Below are 18,917 nucleotides of genomic sequence, written 5' to 3' on the forward strand. Positions count from 1 at the left end.
AGGAAACTTGCACTATTGAGCTTCATGCCTAATAACAGAAAATTTAAGACTCTCAGTGCATGACTTTGTATTATTACTAGTCTAAATAATAAAGTTTCAGTTTTTTTCAGGTTACTTTACTTTGTAGTTTTGTGCTACAAATAACTTAAACCTTGCAGATTCACTTGCTATTATTAAGATACAAGAGGAAGCAAAACTTGTATCTCCTGTGCCTTGGCATTTTGTCCTAATTTAATTATTAGTGCAAGAAAAAGAAAATATTTCTAGGACAGTGCAAAAGAGAAGAAGTGTACAGTGATAAATTTGAATTCTGCCTCTTGGAAACCCATCAAAACTATCAACATTTGCTGTAATGAAAAGGGGATTTTAATTTGCTATTTGGACTGCTTTTCAAGGAATTTTTGTTTCCCTTTTGAAACCACCTAGCTGGTCACTGTTATCCTTTTTTCTCATTGTATAAGCGAAAAAGAGAAAGTGCAAGACACAAATGCTGTCAAATAGCTGTGTGTTCAAGAAATGTTAAAGGCAGAGCTGAGATCTGAAACAACATTTTTGTTTATAGCTCTATGGTTATTTCAATTTTGGAAATTTTATTCAGTGCTGTGGTACAAATTGCTTATAGGAAAAGAAGTTAAACTGCAGCCCCAAACTGGGAAGTAATTTGCCAAGAGCTTTGGAGGATGTCATGTTAAAGTAACATATTTAAAATTCTGGATGCAGAGTAGTAGTCACTTGAACCTTTGTGTATTCCCTCTAATAAATGTAAAGCCACTTACTTGTTGTTATTGTAATATCAAGCTTGGAGAATTGATTCAGATTGAAGGTAACGTGTGGAAATTGTGGCATCAGTTTTCTTTGTGTACAGAATTCCCAAAGGGCGATGCTTAGATAGGCCTTACACAGACCCAGAGTAATTTTACTCTGCCTGTTAGAACAGGAGTAGAAGGATGATACTTCAGAGTTTTTTTCAGATCAGCAGTGGTAAATGGAGTAAATTTATATCTTTAGGAATACATGCAGTAATTTGCTGGCCACATGCAAAGTCAAAGTATGCTTACCTTGTCCTGCAGATACAGTGAGTTTGGGAAAGGAGGAATTCTGTTTTATGAACATGAGATTTGCATGATCAAAAAAGTTTTACAAGTCTTGCTTTGTAAGAGACAATGTTTGCTTGCTTTCTGTTAATAGATCATCATTGTTTGACACCTGAGCTTTGAACAATGACTTCATGCTCTCTTTTCCATTTGTCTTGAAGTTCAGAAGCTGTAACCATCATAGCTGTTTTATATGTATTTTTCATTACTCAGAGAATGGGTTGTCAGTGTTTGGCTTTAGGACTCTCTCAGCCTTCATGCTTGATGTATTGCAATGTATCTTTGCTACATAACTAAAACGACTTTCTCTTTCATATGAAAACTAAGCCTTGTGTTTCTGCATAAGTCAGATGATTTTTTGTAATTTTCAGCGCATCTGAAAGGTTTTTTTTTTTAGTGCAGGGTTTGAGTTGTTCTTACTCATAGTATTATTTTCAACATGTTTGACGTTGCCAGTGTGTTCCCATACCGCTGTCAGATGTTTTCTAATCAGCTAATAACATAAATCATATGCAAAAATTTTCATTTATCTATAGATGAAAAGTATGTATGTCCATGGATCTGCATATCACATTGGAAAATTTTAGTTACTACTCAGATTCCTAATGATGATGCTGAAAATACTAAGCTTTGTCACAAACAATAGTTACTTTTCCAGAAGACAGATTAAGGGTTGTTAAAGACAGTTGAATTTTAAAAATAATATGTAATTTCTTGGCATAGTGCAAAATGAAGATGGTAGCTCTGCAGACATTGAGAAATCTGCTAATGTAAAATTTCTCTGGTTTTCACAGTAGATGTTCAAATTCTCTGCAGCTGGAGGCCTGAACAGGTTCCTTGCTTGTACAAATAGACAAAAATCTAACAGGCATTTTTCAGATTGTCTCCCTTGTCTATAGTCTGTCTTCTTTAACAAGAAGTTTCATCAATTTTGGATTAATAATTCATTATACAACTTGAGATACTCTGTTTCTAAGCAGATGTTCTAGAAAACATTACAGAGCAAGTTTGTAACTTTAATTTGGTGACTTCTTCTTGATTTCAACAATTCCAAGTCAGATTTTTTATAATAGGCTGTAGGAGTTTGAGGATTCTCTTCTGCTGTTGTTTTGTGGTTTGTTTTTTTTTTTCTGGTTTTGTTTTGTTGTTGCTTGGGCTTTGATAATCCAGTTTGAGTGGTCAGACACAAACTGACCTCAGACCTCACAGAAAAGTTAAGTGATACAGGAATAGAGTTTACTTAGAGTGTTCCTTCCCCCCACATTTCAACTGTGCTTCAATATGGAGAAAAAGTTAGTAATGTTATAAAAGGTAATTAATTGGAAAGTGCTGAAGTTAATTTAGCAAAGGTATAGTATTCCTGATTTCTTGCTTACACATATTCCTAAAAAGTTCCTTTGGAACTGTAGTATAAAAAAGTACTTTGGCTGATGGGTGCAAACTGCAAACCATTTTTACCCATACTAAAGATTATTAGGAGATTTGTATTTTAGAAATAGTGCTAAATGTGAATAAATTATAGTGGATCCAGGTTATCATACAATTTGCACAGCCAATACAAAAGAGAGTGGTTGAGAAAGGAGCTTCAGACTCCAAACTTATAGCCACCCTTGAATTACATATGCATATTTTTTTTAGGGTGGTGATGGCTGGCATCAGTGCATAGTAAACAACAAACAATTTGTTGTGAAAACATTATTCACAAGGAAGAGTAATTAGAATAATAATGGTGCCTGAGTTCTAGTAAATGTCCATTAGGTAGTTTGAGTGTGTTAAGCAGCAGATTATGCAAGATGTCATAATTTTACAGTAATGGATGATGCTTATAAATTTTCTGCCTCTGTAACTGCTTTCTTCCTCTGTGAAAAGCCTTGCAACATTAAAAGCTATGGTGCTTTTCCACCCACAGCTGTAGAAAAACTGAATGACAATATAAACAAAATAACATTGTAATGTATAATTAATGAAGGGAAGGACTCCATTGTGATTTTTGTTTATGGTTACATAATTGTATTTGTAGATTTTTTTTATGGATTATGTTACTATGCTGCAGTATTGGCAGGATTATTATTAATACCAGTGGCATTAAGGAATCAAGCAAATGGATACCATAAGTTGTCCAAAATAGTTTTATAAAAGATGAGCATAAATACAAAGTGCTTATAAATGCAGTTTATAAAGCATATGATGCTTATCCTGCAACATGCAACATGTGTAGAATCCACTGGTAATGGAGCTTCCCTTAATGATTATATATAATATGTATATATGTGTGTATATGCCTGCATAATTATTAGTGCAGGTTTGTAATTAATATTAGGAGGCATACTCTTTTATTTTCAGGGTTTTGGGGAAATTTAATGGTTTTGGCTTTGCTGTTTGGCATGTTTCACGAATTCATCTTTAATTCAAAAAGTATAGAGTTGTTTATCTTCCTGCCACTTCCTATTTGGAGGGCGTTCCTGTAATATAAATAGCAAAGACAATTATGCCTTTAAGAAAGAGAAGAAACATCTGGCATAAAAGATGGGTAATTGAAATTTAGTACTTAGGCAATAAGTTTGCAGTGTCTTTTTTGTATGCTGCAAATTCCATGTAAAGAGATCTGAGACAGGTTTGTGGGTTTTTTCTAGAAGATCAGAACTTAATCATGTCACTTGTGTTAGACGTTGTCAAAAAGGAAGCAAGTGGAGCTGCTCATGTCTCTGTGTGCTTACAAGGTAGTGCAGAATCCATGCCATGAGTATCTTGTCCCAGCTTTAACATTGGCTGGACTGTAGCATCGGTGCAGCAGAGAAACACTTGAAATGTTAATGCAAGTTCATAACAGATCTGTAGAAGATTGGTGAACAGTGCCATTAAGGGACAAAGTGCAGATGGGGTACTTGCTTCAAGTACTGAAGTCCTTAAAAAGTGACCAGTGAGTTTACTCCTCTTTGGTGAGTTTGGGGCTAGGGTGTTATTTTGAATAGTTTGGTTTGGGTTTTTTTGGTTTTTTGAGGGGTTTTTTTGTTAAGATCAGAGTCCTGTTGTGGTATTTTTTCCAATTGCTCAGTACCAAAAACATTAAAGATTTAAGAGAAGCAATTGTTTTGAAACGAAATGATTTTCTCTGGCAATGCATTATTAATTAATCTTAAAATGCTCATTACTGCCCCACACTGCTGAATAACTCTTGACAACTCCTGATGTTTATTTTGCTTTACTCAAGTATAGCTTTACAATGAAAAACTTTTTTATAAGTAAGATGGTTTCTGCCCATTTTACAGTAATGATTTTCTCTGGAAACTTGCTGCTGTTACATAACTTGAATATATGAAGGTAATTTTTAAACATGTTCCATATATTTCGAAAATAAATTGTCCTGAGTTTTTCATCAAGAAATTATTTTAATTTATTACAAATAACACACTAAAGGAAGTATTCTGATCCTAACAGAGATTGTGGCAGGTTTGCATTAATTATTCTGTCTCTTTTTAAGTTTCAGCTGTTAATTTCTAATTTTAAGGTGTCTCTTTTCATGCTTACATGTGGACTACCAGGGGGATTCTTTAAAGGAATGAAACTGTAGCATACTCTGTGCAGAATTCCCAATGAGCTATAGTACTGTCTGCTGTCATCTGTCAGTTTTTTTATAAAATTTTTCTTGCAAAAAAATGATTTTTATATTAAAGTCCAAAGAAAGCAAGTCTTTCATTGAATGGGGCATGGTTTAATATTTTAAAATATACTTTTCTTTCTCTTTCAGCTTTACATCTTCCAATCCAGCCTTACAACATGGGTAAAAGTCCTGCACTTCAGATTTGAAGCAATCTGCAGTCAGAAACTTTGATGTTTTACTAGTCCAAGATACCAGAACCTCTTCAGTCAAAAATAACAACTGTGCAAAAGGACATCCTTGAGCCTTCAAACCAGGCTTCAGTTTTTTTTGACTCCCCTATTTGGTTTGAACATTGCCCATTACCTAATTATAATTGCTACAAATCATAGTTGTCTCGTGTACAGATGAGAGAAACAGACAGAGATGTAAAAGTGGCCTTATGGTAAAAAAGGATTATCTACATTACTGGTATCAAAATCAGTATGTTCTCTCCCAGCCTTAAAAGTTGCAGTCTTGCATTTGACTAGTGTGGAAAACAAAGCCCCAGCTGGTAGAAATAGTGATTTTTTTTAGGCAGGCAGCACCAGTGTTTTTATTACTATTTTGTATAACTAGGTTTAAGCAAAACAATTGTAAACAATACATTGTGTTGTATAGAGCAGGCATCATGGACATTTCCTGATTCTTTTTGTAGTCTTGGTTTCTTAATCCTGAATTTTGAAGTTTTGTTGTGTGTGTTAAAATATAGTGTAACTGAAACCTTGTGAAGACTGGAATGAAGCCAAGTGAATCTTCCATCTTCAGTAGTTTGCTTGAATGACCTGTCTCTCGATGTGTAGTCTTAGTGAAGAATGGTCTTTTCTGAGCTGAATTCATTGTAGGGTTTTTTGACTTTTAAAATTTTTATTATTTATTTGATAGACCTGAAAATAAAGATTTAATACTGGATACCTATCCTGGTGCCTTACTTACACACCATCTCTATTATCCCCCTTAATATGTGTGAGCTAAGCTGAAAAATTCCATGTGCTGTCAATTAAAAGGTGTGCAGCATCGTATGTATTTTAGTTTAATCTCTTCAGCAAATATCCAATTTTTAAAAAACAAATCAAAAGTTTGTTTTGGTTACTAAATGCTGCAGTCCATCTTCCTCATATAACAAATCCAATGCATGAATTTACAAACTGAAGAAAAAAATACATATATTTTAATAAAAATTCGATTAATAGCAGTTGTGGCTTCATGATGGTGTATTCTTGGTTTCCTTTTGTTTTTGAACCACAGGCATTAATTCCTTAGGACACCAAAACACCCTTTAAGCATGATGCTTTGGCTCTGTGGTTTGACTTTATTTCAGCTTTTGCAGAAAATCTCACATGGGGAATTTTTTTAACCAGTTTCATTGTTCCCAGAGCTTTACTAGTATTTTATTGCAGTGGTACAAGGTGTGTTCTGTGTAAAGAAACCACTGTGGACCCTTGCAGTTATGAAATAGGCACTCACCTTTTATTTCCTGCTCATGCATGTTTGACTCCAGGCTCTCAGAAAGGAGCAGTGAGCTTTGTGTAGCAGTCTTGTCGCTTCTTTCTTGTTTTTCTACTGTGTTTATAAATGCAGTGGTATTACTCTGCTGAGACCATCAGAAGTAATTGTGCCCTAACATTACCTTTCTTGTTTTTGCAATTTGCTGGAACATGAATCTGAAAAGATTGAGATACTGAAAAAACATAAAGGAACCTCTGCCTTTCTAATTAAAATTATGAAGTAGATGGGCAGATACTGTTTGCTAGTGACAAGTAATACTATTAGTGTACTTGCAGCTCAGAAAAAGAAAATTCAAAATGAGAAAATATTTTTCTTCCCAAACTAGTTTAAAAACCAGTTTCTTCAAATCTAGCAAACTTTATCATAGGCTTTTTCTCAATCTGATGGACCTCTAAAACTTCTCAGACTCATTTTGCATCAAAATAATATTTTCTTCAGCAGAATGTAATCCTGACATATTTTGAGTAGGTAGGGACAGAACATAAAGACACAGTTTTTCTTCTTTTGTTTCAAATGTGTGCTGTTAATAAGAGCTTTCATCTCTGAGGTGACAGTAGTTCTTGAATACAACACCTGCATCAAACCGCCTGGAAATTTCATTTACAGTTCAGGAGAATGGGAGTTGCTCTGAGCACATCTTGTTAATGTTTATATGGTTCCACCAAGTAGGTAAGTCAGCAGATAGCAGGTCCTAGCCTGAGTGGGGACATACTTAAGTTAGGTATCATTTTGCTTACAATTCACCTAATGGAAGAGATCTATAAGGTATTAGGTTAAAGAAATAGGGTTTGCCGGTCAGCATATTTAGTTCTTAAATATATTGCTGAAACAACCAGGTTTTCATTAATTACTTTTTAAGTCAAGTCTGTCTTCTATGAAATTCAAAACCTAGGAATTCAGTAAATAATTTTTTAGTTTTACCAAAGAATTTCTACTTCCTTCAATACACTTACAGTCTTTCTGGATTTTCTTCATCCAGACTATATGTTAAAGTACATATTTTGAGTATAGTTTATATAAGTATAAAATAAAATGAAAAGAAGAAATAAAAATTGAACAAAAAAACCCCAACAAACAAAAACACAAAAAAAACCAACAAACAATCCCCTCCCATCCGCCCTGTCAAAAATATGAGGGGAAAGAGAATGTAAATGGATATTGTAAGAGATCGTCCTACATCATTTGAAAGCTGTTCCTTGGTGCTAAATTCATTATTTGTAAAAAATAATTTCTACCACGTAAGTCTCCTGAAGGAGTTGGTTTTTAGCCTGTGAAACTTTGGAATTCCACATCATTCCCAAGTACTTGAACTGGAAATAGTACCTATCAGTGCAATTAGGTGTTCGTGATACCTGATGAAGTTTTCAAAATGCTTCCACAAAATAGTCAGAAATTATGCTTTTATTTTAGACCAGGTGATTTTTACAATGCTTTGAAAGTACTATCTGTATCTAAAGTTGATTCTGCTTTTAAAATAATGCAGCTAAGTGAGTTGTGAGCTGAAGGGTGTCCTTTAAAAGATAGTAATTTTGATGTTTGAAGCATTCTTTAAATAACTTAGCTCTGAATAAAATGGCTGAGTAGTGCAAAAGCGTGTACTATGTTTAAAAGAAAATAGTCGTTGCAAGCTGGACAGGTGGTTTTGGAAGCTAAACTGCTGGCCCCATATTCATCAGTAAAGCGAATGAAAAGCAACTTTCTAGAAATAATTCAGTAGTAATGGTCTAAGGAATGAGATGTAAAATACCAACTAATTTAGAATAGGTTGATATACCCATTGTGTTTGTCAAAACATTTACAGACCTCATATTGCTGTGGAAGATTGCAGCTGCTGCTGTGTTTGTGGTGAATGATGACAGTCATTTGTAGGAAAGCAAGGATAATATCTTGCAAGAAAATTTTCAAGTATTTTCAAACAAATTTACTGTTTCTGAGAATTGCTGGATTTTTTGTTTTGTTTTTTAAAATTCGTAAGAACATTGATAATCTGAAAAGAAGCTTGGTAGGATTTGGAAGCAAGTGACACACAGTGAGGTTTGATAATCTCTTGGACTACTCTAAAAAGCAAAAAGGCAAAAAAACCACCTCTTGGGAAGATCATACCATGTCGTAAGGCTGGAGATGGATGTAAAGCACCAAAGGAAATCACTTACTAGGTAAGAATAATTGAGATACACAAATCAAAACAAATAAGATATATCCTTCTGAAGGTGCTGTATCTTCTTTCATAGTCTTCTTTCACAGTTTTCACTGACTTATATCTTACTTTGTTTTCAGGTTTATGGTAGGTTGTGGTAGATGTGATGATTGGTTTCATGGTGATTGTGTTGGACTGAGCCTTTCTCAAGCACAGCAGATGGGTGAAGAAGATAAAGAGTATGTGTGTGTAAAATGCTGTGCTGAAGAAGACAAAAAAATGGAGTGTTTTGATCAAAATGTACCAGAAACTCAAGTGAAACTTGAGCATAAAGAAGAAAAAGCAATTGAGTGTGAAAAACTGGGGATGTCAAAGCAAACACCTACATGTAATCTAAATACAACGACTGAAAAAATGAAGCAAACAGAGGACACTGGGAAGCACAAAGTCAAAATCTTCAGACGGGTGAGTCTTATTTAATGTTTTAAGTTCTCTTAATTACTGGGTTTATAAGGTTTCTGCGTGTGCCATTGCCAGTTAATAGACCATGTTTCAGACATCTTTGTGAATCTAAATTATTTGCAAAGTTACTTCATTTTCTAAGTGGCTTGACTCTATCAAGAGGGTATTGCTAAACTCTTCTTATATTAAGCAGGCATATGTTTACATCATAGGCATATGGAACATCCTGAGTTGGAAGGGACACATAAAGATCATTGAAGTCCTACTCCTTTATGTGTATATAAACTTATATATACAGGTGTACAAAGAAATGGTGAAGAACCTAATGGATTTTTCTTTCAGATTTCTAAACATATTATAGGACATCTGTCAATTTGCTATGTGTTACAAGCTGCAGATAAACAATAGGAAATAATACAACAACAGTATTTTAGTGTTGATTGTTTTTTTTTCAGATTGTATGTAGAAAGGAATGCCTAGTGCTTTGATTGGGGTTTTTATACTTTTTTTCTAATTTTTATGTCTAATTTTACTAACCAAAGGATAATTTACAAAGATTATTGAGACAATTCAGTTTGTTAGTATATAGTGTCATATTCATGATAATGTAATCATCAGTAAGCCTGTCTTATTTCTGAGTAGTAGTATTGAAATTCTGGAATGTGAACTGTTCTTTTTAATTTTAATTTACATATGCTTTCTAAACATCAGTGACCTTTGTGGCTAAAACTGGCTAAGGGATGTTCATCGGTATCTCTGACTTTTTAAAATAACTGCAAACTTAGTGGTTGTCAACACAGAGCTTAAATGCAAATTGTCTGTGCTGTATCTTGAGCCAATATTTGAAAGAGATTGTTAAGCAATGCTTGGCACTAATTTGGGATATTGTTCGGTAATTCTTCAGAAAATTATATGGTGACTCATACATCCAGGGGATACATTGTACAGTGTAAAAGGGAAAAAATGGGAAAAATACATGGTAATTACATAGAGGTTGATTGTAACATTCAGTAGCATGCTAACATGTGCAAATGTTTCTTTCAGGAATCTGGGGATGGGAAGAATTTGCCAGAGTCCAGAGACTCAGATACTAAAAAAGGGCAGCATGTTCCTGCTCGGAAGGGATCACAAACTACTGCAATTCCTCGGCGGTCCCCTGAAGATAAAAATGAAAAAATAAGTAAAGAATCCCTTAGTACAATGGAAAGGTCCACAAAATCAGGTACCAAGCTTTGAGGGTGTCCTCCATGCTGCAGTTCACATCTGTGTACAGTGAAGGATGATACTTTTCCTTATAGCATCAGTTTTTCAATTCATGTTCCATAGTGGACATGATCTGAAGAGCTGTTTGTTTCCATAACATTTATGATCTTTATTTCTCAATTATTTTTCAGTTTTATTTAGTAGGTAGATATGTCCTAGATATATATATGTTTCCTCTTTCAATAGTAGAGGATGCTTACGTGATCAAAAGTGGGAGAAAAAGTACACAGACGTCTCTATTAAACTTTATTTTACATTGTATGAGACTTTAAAATACTCTTTCATACAATACTATGAAATGCTTTGTATACATAAAACTGGTTTAATTGCTGTATAAATTATATTTTGACTTACTGATGTCTTTTGATAATAATTAACAAATTGACAATCTTATCAACTAATTTCAGAGGGGATTGTTATATTACTTTCCGAGTTATCAGATTTTCATTTAAAATTAATTTGAAAGGTTGAAGGGACATATTTACCTTCCCAGCAACCTTTGCCGTCTCCTCAGCTCCCTTCCAGGAAGCGTTGTTCTTCTAAGGTCATCATAATGTGAAGTTGTTATTTGGGACTGAAATCTCAGCAGCAAAGCTAGTGAGATTTTGTGTGAGAACTGTATCTTACTCTGAAACTCCAGCTTTGAATTTTTGTCTAAAAATACATAACTTAGCTCTTCTGGTCTTTTGCCAGTACTGATGCATTCTAGAAACCTTTATCAGTCTTCAATTTGTTCTTTTTTCTTTCTGACTATAAAATGAAAAGAATATTACTTAGTTCCCATTTCTTCCCTAAATTGAAGGGTGCTGCTCAAAACTAGTGACATGTTCACATGCTGACACAAATGAGTTTTCAGTTGACTGTCTGGAAGTCAGTAATTTTTCTGAAATTATTTTAGTTTGATTAGACTTATTCAGTATTTGAATTATTTATGACACATACCCTATAATGACCTCGAGTGTTACTTCAGTCATAAGATGAGATTTTTATAGTTGAAATAATTCTGATGGCTAACAGATGCAGAAATGCTAAGTTTAATGTAAAATAGTATTTTAAAGTAAAGCTTATTATGCTTATATGTGCTTCATAGTAAATTATTTCCTAGTTTATTCATTGTAAGATGAATCTATGCTTTTACAAAAATTTAGAGTAAAGAATCATACTTAAGATCAAGCTAATCAGCACTGGTTGTCTTAGTTTGGTGTAGACAAAAATACTGCAAATCAAAGGGCAAACCCCTTGTTTCTGCTAAGGAAGTTTTTGTTCTGGATTAATCTAAGTAACATAAAATCCAAACCAAAGAAGAAAAAAACCCCAACCAAACACAAACCAGCCATCCTAGGGGTCCAGTCCTTCTTCTTGGGGATCACCTCTTAGCAGTTTAAAAATAAAATTTCATTAAAATAATTCCATTAGCAGCAAAAGTTTCTAAATAAACCTACTTGAGTATTTTACAGTTTTTAACTGTGTTTTGATAGGTGTGCATGAGAAACAAGAAATTAAGAAAAAGAAAAATGAGAAAGGATCCATTAGTGCAACACACGTGCCAGCTGTGCCAGCTTCCAAGCCTTCTGCTGATCAGATAAGACAAAGCGTTAAGCAATCTCTTAAGGAAATTCTTATGAAAAGGTAAAGATATATTAAGAAATGAAATTATTAATTTGTATTTATAAATATTTTCCTTTGGAAGGCAAAGGAAAAATTGTTAATTATTTGGATGCATTTTGTAATTTTTGCCATTGTGTTCTCTTATAGATTGACAGACTCCAGTTTAAAGATTCCTGAGGAGAGAGCAGCAAAAGTTGCCACAAGGATTGAAAGAGAGCTGTTTTCTTTTTTTCGAGACACTGATGCAAAGTATAAGAACAAATACAGAAGTTTAATGTTCAATCTGAAAGATCCTAAAAATAATGTATGTGTGATTTGTCTGTTGTCCTTTGCAGAAATCCTTGATTTATTGTAGATTAAAGGAACAATCTTCAATCTAGAAACATTATCAATCCTCCTGTAGTTTACTGGTTTGGGGTTTTCTTTTGGGTTTCCTTGGTTTTTTGATGTTGTTTGTTCCTGGGCACTGAGTGTCCTCTGTATTCTTCCCCATCATCAATTCTCCAACTCTTTGCTCCCAGTGTACAGGTTTTTTTGTTTGGTTTCAAACTGTAGTAGATATAGCTTGCCTAGTTTGTGTTTCTCTTTACCACCGATATGTTATTTAGATATTCCTGTTCCCCCCCCATATTTTTAACAGTACTACACCTACTGTTTTTCTGTCCAGTATCTCCTCACTGTGCTTTTTCACACGCAGGTTTCTCAAGCTTGGTCTTCACTCTCTGTTCTGCTTTCTATGAGCCCATTATTTAACATCATTCCTCCTCAGCTTCTGTCTTTTGTCCTTTATCAGTTATTCTGATAAAATCGCTTTGTGTATAGTATTTTGCTATTACAGTTAGCCAATTGTAAATTATAAGAACTTCTACCTTAACTTTTATCTAACAATTAACTTCTTTTTTCTCTTTGCTCATACTGCTAAAGTAGTTGGTTGTCTTTTTTTTACCTTAGGACTTCATTTAGTCAAGAAACATAGATATCTTCTTTAATAGCTTATTCTTTTTGTTGTGTAATGCAGAGGATTTGCACTTTTAAAAACAAAAACACTGAACTGTCGGAGTTACTGCTGCAGTGGGCATAAACTCTTACTCCTTTGAAACAGCAGTTAATTACACATTTAAACATTAAGGGTAAATGTAGATACATTGTTACGTAGAATAAATGGAGCTCTGGAATTAAGCTGTTTATGTTATACAGTCTAGTACTGCTTCCTGGAGTGGAGATAATTACAAACCCACACTCCCTTTAGCTGTACAGAGCATGTTGTATGTTACTTCTGTGATTTATTTCCTGCTGCGAGTTATTTTTTTGTCTTGAAAGCAACAGTTACTGTTTTTCTTTCTTCTAGATCCTATTTAAGAAAGTACTGAAAGGAGAGGTTACTCCAGATCATCTAATAAAAATGAGCCCAGAAGAACTGGCTTCCAAAGAGCTGGCTGCTTGGAGACAAAGAGAAAACAGACATGTAAGATTTGTCAACTTAACTTGTTTATTTGACTGCCTAAGCATGTGTAACTTCTGTTTGCAGGTTAAGTGTCTGCGGAAAGAGCAGAATGGATGTTGCAACCAAGCAGGAGGATCTCTGTGATTAATTTAGTACTCAAAACCCAAAGATGTTGTTAGGACAGAAGTGAAAGGAGTGTAGTCAATTTCTTAGGGGAGGCAGCCATGCACTTTCCTTTGCCTTGCAGCTTTGTTGCTGCTGGCTCTTCTTTCTGACTGAAAGAAGGCTTCTGTGTCCTTATTTTCCACAAGATTTTAAAGCTTTTGCTAGAGCTGCTGTTTTTAAACACCAGTTTCTTAAAGAGGGAGAAACAGATACTGGACAAACCAAACCAGAGCAAACTGGTGTTGTTTCTAACTTACTGCTGAAGCGTTACAAATCAGTCCCCAAGAAGTAAATCCAGAGCTGAAGACCTGATCTGCCAGTCAGAAAAGCAGCCTAAAGGGACAATGAATGAAAAAAAACAGGCAGCAAAAGAAACCCAAGAAAGTGTAAGAAGTTTACTAGCTTAGTTTAGGCATGACTTCTCAAAGTAGAACGTCACTCTGTGTACTGTGCTGAGAGTGTAGAAGGAGAAACAGGAATAAGAGGATCTGTATTTTTATAGAAAATTCCTTTTTGTTACTTATTGCTCCATTTATTTGGCATTTAGTCTGACACTAACTGCAGCTGCTTAAAAATGGCCATTAAAATTTCTAATTTACAAAATCTGGATTTATGTTGACAGGATCTTTGGTATTTATATTCCACATATCATAAAATCTAAAAGCACAATGTTTGAGAAGTGTAAATTAATCTGTGTGCTCAGAATGAATGTTTGGTAATAACAATTGAGTAGAGTGGGATACTGTTTTAGAGATGGCAGTGTGCTTTGCAATAGTAGTTATTCCTGTGTTTTTTTCCTTGTCATTGCACACTGTGGCTAGACCTGTTAATGAATCATGATAACTTTTTGCTACTTTCTGTGGAAAAACACTTGTTGATTATCTTGTTTCAAGGGCTTAGAAAGAATGAAAAGTCCTGTTGATTCTGTATCTACCCAAAGCCCATCTTTTGTATTGGAACTTTTTTACATTTATTTTTATAAACATCAGTGAAATTCTGAAAACACACCATGCAAAATAAAATTGCACTGCTACGAGAAATATTTTCCCAAAAAAGTGTATGCTGCTCAAAAAATTGCAGAACGGTCCTAATTATTTCAGAGAAATGCTTCAAAATTTCTAGAAACATGTAAAATAAATAGCGATGTATCACTTGATTGTATTTTTTGTGTTACTGTTTAAGCAAGGCATTAAGACTGCTACTTAATAATTTTTTTTTTTATTTTGCCAGGATATTTATGAGTATTGTTGGTATTTTTCAGATAGCTAAAGCAATCATAGAATTCTTGTTTCCTTAGTAAATTAGGCTTGAGATGTTTGGCACAGCGAACACAACCTCTTCCTGGTGTAAGAAATGGAAATATGCTTTAAGAGGCAAGATGAGAAATAATGGTTTATATTTTATTTTATTGCAAGAAAGCAAAGCATCAGTGCTAGCAGAATTAGCATCTCCATTACTTTTAAAAATACCTTTAAGTTTTTTTCTTGAGATGAATCATTAAGTTTATGTACTAAAAAACAATCTTGAAAAATGATACAAATTTGCATATATTTATATCCTACATTGTTCCTATTATTATGGGAAGATAATGGATATATTTTTTTCTTTAGCTCTTGGGAAATCAGAATTACCAGTATTTTAATTCAGTGTTGATGGTTTGCTTTATAAATTATTTAAATACATGCCTGGCAAGTACTTACTGCTATGCTGTAGAAGTAGTTAGACAGGCTTCTTCCATGTTTGTTTTATGAAACTACTTTACACTTGCAAAATAAGAATGTATTACTTTTCTTTCTAGAGGGTTCCCTAATTGCAATACTGTTATCTCCTATATTTTTGAATTTCCAAATTTTACTGTATGGGAATAATTACATATAACTACTTGTTTTCACAGACAATTGAAATGATTGAGAAAGAACAAAGGGAGGTTGAAAGAAGACCTATCACAAAAATTACTCACAAAGGAGAAATAGAAATTGAAAGTGAGACACCAATGAAAGAACAAGAGGAAGTAATGGAAATACAGGTAGAAAAGAAAGCATGGCACTATAGCGTGTTTAGTACATAGGCAATATGGTTGTGAGGTGTTTTGTTTATGATTCTGTTGTTCAAGTCTATAATTACTTGATAGTTTTTCTTTTATCTTTACTGACTTCTTGGCCTGGTGATTTTGTTGGTTTCTTTCCTTTTATGTTGTGTCTGTGATTGTATGATGCATTCTGGCAATAGTAGAAATTAGAAAATATTCTAAACGGTACCTGAATATATTTGAGAATACCAATTAGTTATTGTAATGAATCTGAAGATTTTTTGACAGAATTTTAGGCTATATAGCTGAAGGAAGAGCTTTATGACTGAAGGCAGGAAAATGCCTGAAAAATGCAGGAAAACCTTCAAACAATATTAGGGATATTAACAGAGGGACTAAAAAAGCCTAACTGAAATGTGTTTGATTTTTCTTAGGAACCTAATACGAAGTTGTTTGAGAAGTCAGAAGAAGCTGAAAAAGATAAAGAAATAAATGAATCTGCATCTCCAGACACCACAAGTCAACATAAAAATCATCTCTTCGATCTAAACTGCAAAATCTGCATAGGTAATTTGGAAAAGCGCATGAAAATAAATAGATGGCACTTCTACAATTTTCAGTCATAAATATCAATATACCTCAAGAATTTAAATAAATGCGTGTTTTTACTTAGTTTGCTGACAAAGTTGTGGAAGGAATGTTTTACTTCATAATTTACAAAAGAGACTATTAAAAGGGGTAGTCTATTGGCATAAACTTGTCTTCTTTTAAAAAAACTGCTTCAGAGAGTGCAATCCCTATGGTAGATGTACATACTACTGTTGATTCCTCATTTCTTTTTCCTATGCCATCACGGTGACAAAATTATGTTTAGTAATGTATAAACGTATACAATGTAATACTTCATACAGAGTATAAATATGTGTAAAATAAGTATCCTATTCCACTTCAGTGGCAATATGTAGTATTTTTGGTGTGTCTTCCTTGTGTTCAGAGGAAGCTCAGAGGGAGTCCTCTTTTTGTTTCTTTAATAAAAAATTAAACCCCTTGTGCTTCCTTTTCTGCAGGCCGAATGGCACCACCTACTGATGATCTGTCAGGGAAGAAGGTGAAGGTGTCTGTTGGGGTTGCACGGAAGCAGTCCGACAATGAAGCAGAGAGCATTGCGGACGCCCTCTCCTCCACGTCAAGTATTTTAGCTTCAGAATTACTGGAAGATGATAAGCAAGACTCATCAAAGTCATTCACACCTCTCCCAAAGTAATATAAGCTGTAGAAACAGTATTTTTAAATGAAAGACATTATTAATCTTTTTAAGCTATTATGTCCAAAGCTACTTTTTTAATGGCGTTTCATTAATTCATTTGTGTACTTGAAGTTTTACACATTTTTAGAATTGAGTTCTCTGCTGGAGTAAATGCTGTTCATTTATATACATAATACTACATATATAGTTGTGATCACAAACTTCTAATTACCACACAGTTTACTTTTCCCAAAAAGCCAATATTTTCTTGTGCAGCAAGGTTTAAAAAGAGTTCATATTACAAAAAATCAGTATATAAATTTCATATTGTCTTTTGCTGTTAAGGCACATAGTGTATATATAGTGCTGCGTTTAAATAAGTGTATCTTTGTGTATGTGTATATATAAATTCAGGGAATTTGATATTGCTCTAAATAGAGCATTTACACTGATAAATCAGGCTAGTTTCAAATTCCAAATTAGTGCTTTTCTAGAAATGGCAGGTAACAGCATAACAGCAGCTTGTTTGATGTTTTGCTGTATTTGCTGTCAGCTCTCTCTTCATTTTCTTCCACACTCTGCTACTCACTAAAAAGAAAATTGCAGTTTATGAGGCTGTTTCTTTTTGGTGTGAGGGAGGCTTTTCGAGAAAAACATCCACTCCCAATTATTTAGAATTGACCAGAGTTCATGCTGAAATTTTGCCTTTATCAGGACAGTGTGATCTTTTACCAAGGATAGTGAACTTTGTTTTTTGAATAGCTTACAGCAAGTTCAAGGTAATTTCCAGTGTCGACAGAAATAAACATAGGTTACAGTGTTACTGTAACAGTACAACATCTGGTACTACTGGGCAGCTTAAAACTGCTAATAGCACGCCTAGAATATTTTGATAGCAACATGCTGGGAAATGATGAAATGTGTAGTCTTTTCCATAAGGAGACTCTCTGGTTGAGAAACACTCTCATGTGAAATTATTTAAGTCATCCCATTAATTTTTTTCAGCTGCTTTGTTGACAAAACTGAGGCTTTTTTTCAAAGACAGGAAAAACAGTTTTTTACAGGTGGAATTAGAAGGAGGCACTCACAGAAGATGTGGAAGTGATGCATAAATGAGAAGACATGAGGAGCCAGCTTGTGGTACAAGGAGAGAGTAGAAGTGACACAGGCATTCAGGTGGTGAACAGACAGTGGTGGCATAAAATGTAGGAATTGTGAAAGCAGTATAGGCCAGCAGGCAGTGTGTTGTCATCTTTAATTGTGGCAGGGGAACATCTCTCTGGCTCTGCAGCACCTGTATGTGTTTGTGTCCTCTTCAGTACAGAGAATTATAGATAATTCTCAGACTAAACAACTTCTCTTTTTTTAAAAAATACTGACTAGAGAACTAATGTGCTGCTCATCTAACTATTCCTGTACCATAGAGCTACTCTGCTGGAAGATAAGAAACGTGGTTGTCTGCCTGTCATTTTTTGTTAAACCTTCAGTGTGCTTAACAGAAAAAGAAGATTCTTGATAATACTACATTTCTGTGATAAAGAAAAATTAGGATTTACACTGTCTTGCATGATATATCATGTTGTAAATGGAGTGGGTTTTTTGTTTGTCCTTTTTTTAGGTCAGAAACGCCTGGTACTGTGGAATGTGAAAGTCTGTTTCTGGCACGCCTGAATTTCATCTGGAAGGGCTTTATCAACATGCCGTCAGTAGCAAAATTTGTTATTAAGGCTTACCCAGTTTCTGGCTCCTTTGAGTATTTAACAGAGGTATTTATATTTATCGAAAAGAACGAACAATTCACTTATTAATTTTACCAACTTATTTACCTTGTAGGCTAATATTAGTATAATTATGGAAGACAGTGAGGCATGAACATTGTACTGAGTGAAGTATTTGTGGGAGGACATAGGTTAAGGTCCATATTTGTAAGTCAAGCATTATTCATTACATGAACCTCTGGTTCATCTTCCCATCTATAACAGAAACCTGCGCAACGGAGGGGTTGTTTTTTTTTCATTTTCTTGCCTGTCTGGTGGCAATTCTGATCCTAAACCTTGCATTGTGATTCAATTGTCCCTGAAAAAAAAAGTTTATGTAATGTTCTCTTTTGTGTCTGAGAGACTGGAAAAGCATGTAACTGCTTATAATAGCTGTCTTCATGTCACAAAATAAAGATCAGAGAGCTTATAAGGCACAGTTTTCCTTCTTGACAGGTACACAGGATGCATCAGCTTTCTAATTAAAAGAACTTAGGTCTTCTGTTAATAAGATTGTCTTTACTTTGCTGTAGATTTGAGGGAAGTGCAGGCCATGCAGTGAGCCT

At 34.3% G+C, this 18,917-nt stretch overlaps 1 protein-coding gene across 9 annotated transcripts in view; it reads left to right on the forward strand.

The window, feature by feature from the left end:
* PHF3 (PHD finger protein 3) overlaps nucleotides 1–18,917 on the forward strand; it is a 49,607-nt gene that overhangs the window by 24,531 nt on the left and 6,159 nt on the right. For 8 of the 9 annotated variants that reach the window (XM_038131822.1, XM_038131830.1, XM_038131823.1 and 5 more), the window contains 9 exons: nucleotides 8,518–8,842; nucleotides 9,884–10,061; nucleotides 11,581–11,731; nucleotides 11,858–12,014; nucleotides 13,059–13,175; nucleotides 15,214–15,345; nucleotides 15,783–15,915; nucleotides 16,416–16,608; nucleotides 18,213–18,360. In XM_038131822.1, coding sequence (XP_037987750.1) covers nucleotides 8,518–8,842; nucleotides 9,884–10,061; nucleotides 11,581–11,731; nucleotides 11,858–12,014; nucleotides 13,059–13,175; nucleotides 15,214–15,345; nucleotides 15,783–15,915; nucleotides 16,416–16,608; nucleotides 18,213–18,360 — 1,534 coding nt within the window. Of the gene's footprint in view, nucleotides 1–4,878; nucleotides 8,397–8,517; nucleotides 8,843–9,883; nucleotides 10,062–11,580; nucleotides 11,732–11,857; nucleotides 12,015–13,058; nucleotides 13,176–15,213; nucleotides 15,346–15,782; nucleotides 15,916–16,415; nucleotides 16,609–18,212; nucleotides 18,361–18,917 lie in introns of those variants that run through there. The other variant, XM_038131831.1, reaches the window with a different exon arrangement.

Source organism: Motacilla alba, chromosome 3 (assembly GCF_015832195.1).
Source record: "Motacilla alba alba isolate MOTALB_02 chromosome 3, Motacilla_alba_V1.0_pri, whole genome shotgun sequence".
In the NCBI taxonomy this organism is placed as follows: domain Eukaryota; kingdom Metazoa; phylum Chordata; class Aves; order Passeriformes; family Motacillidae; genus Motacilla; species Motacilla alba.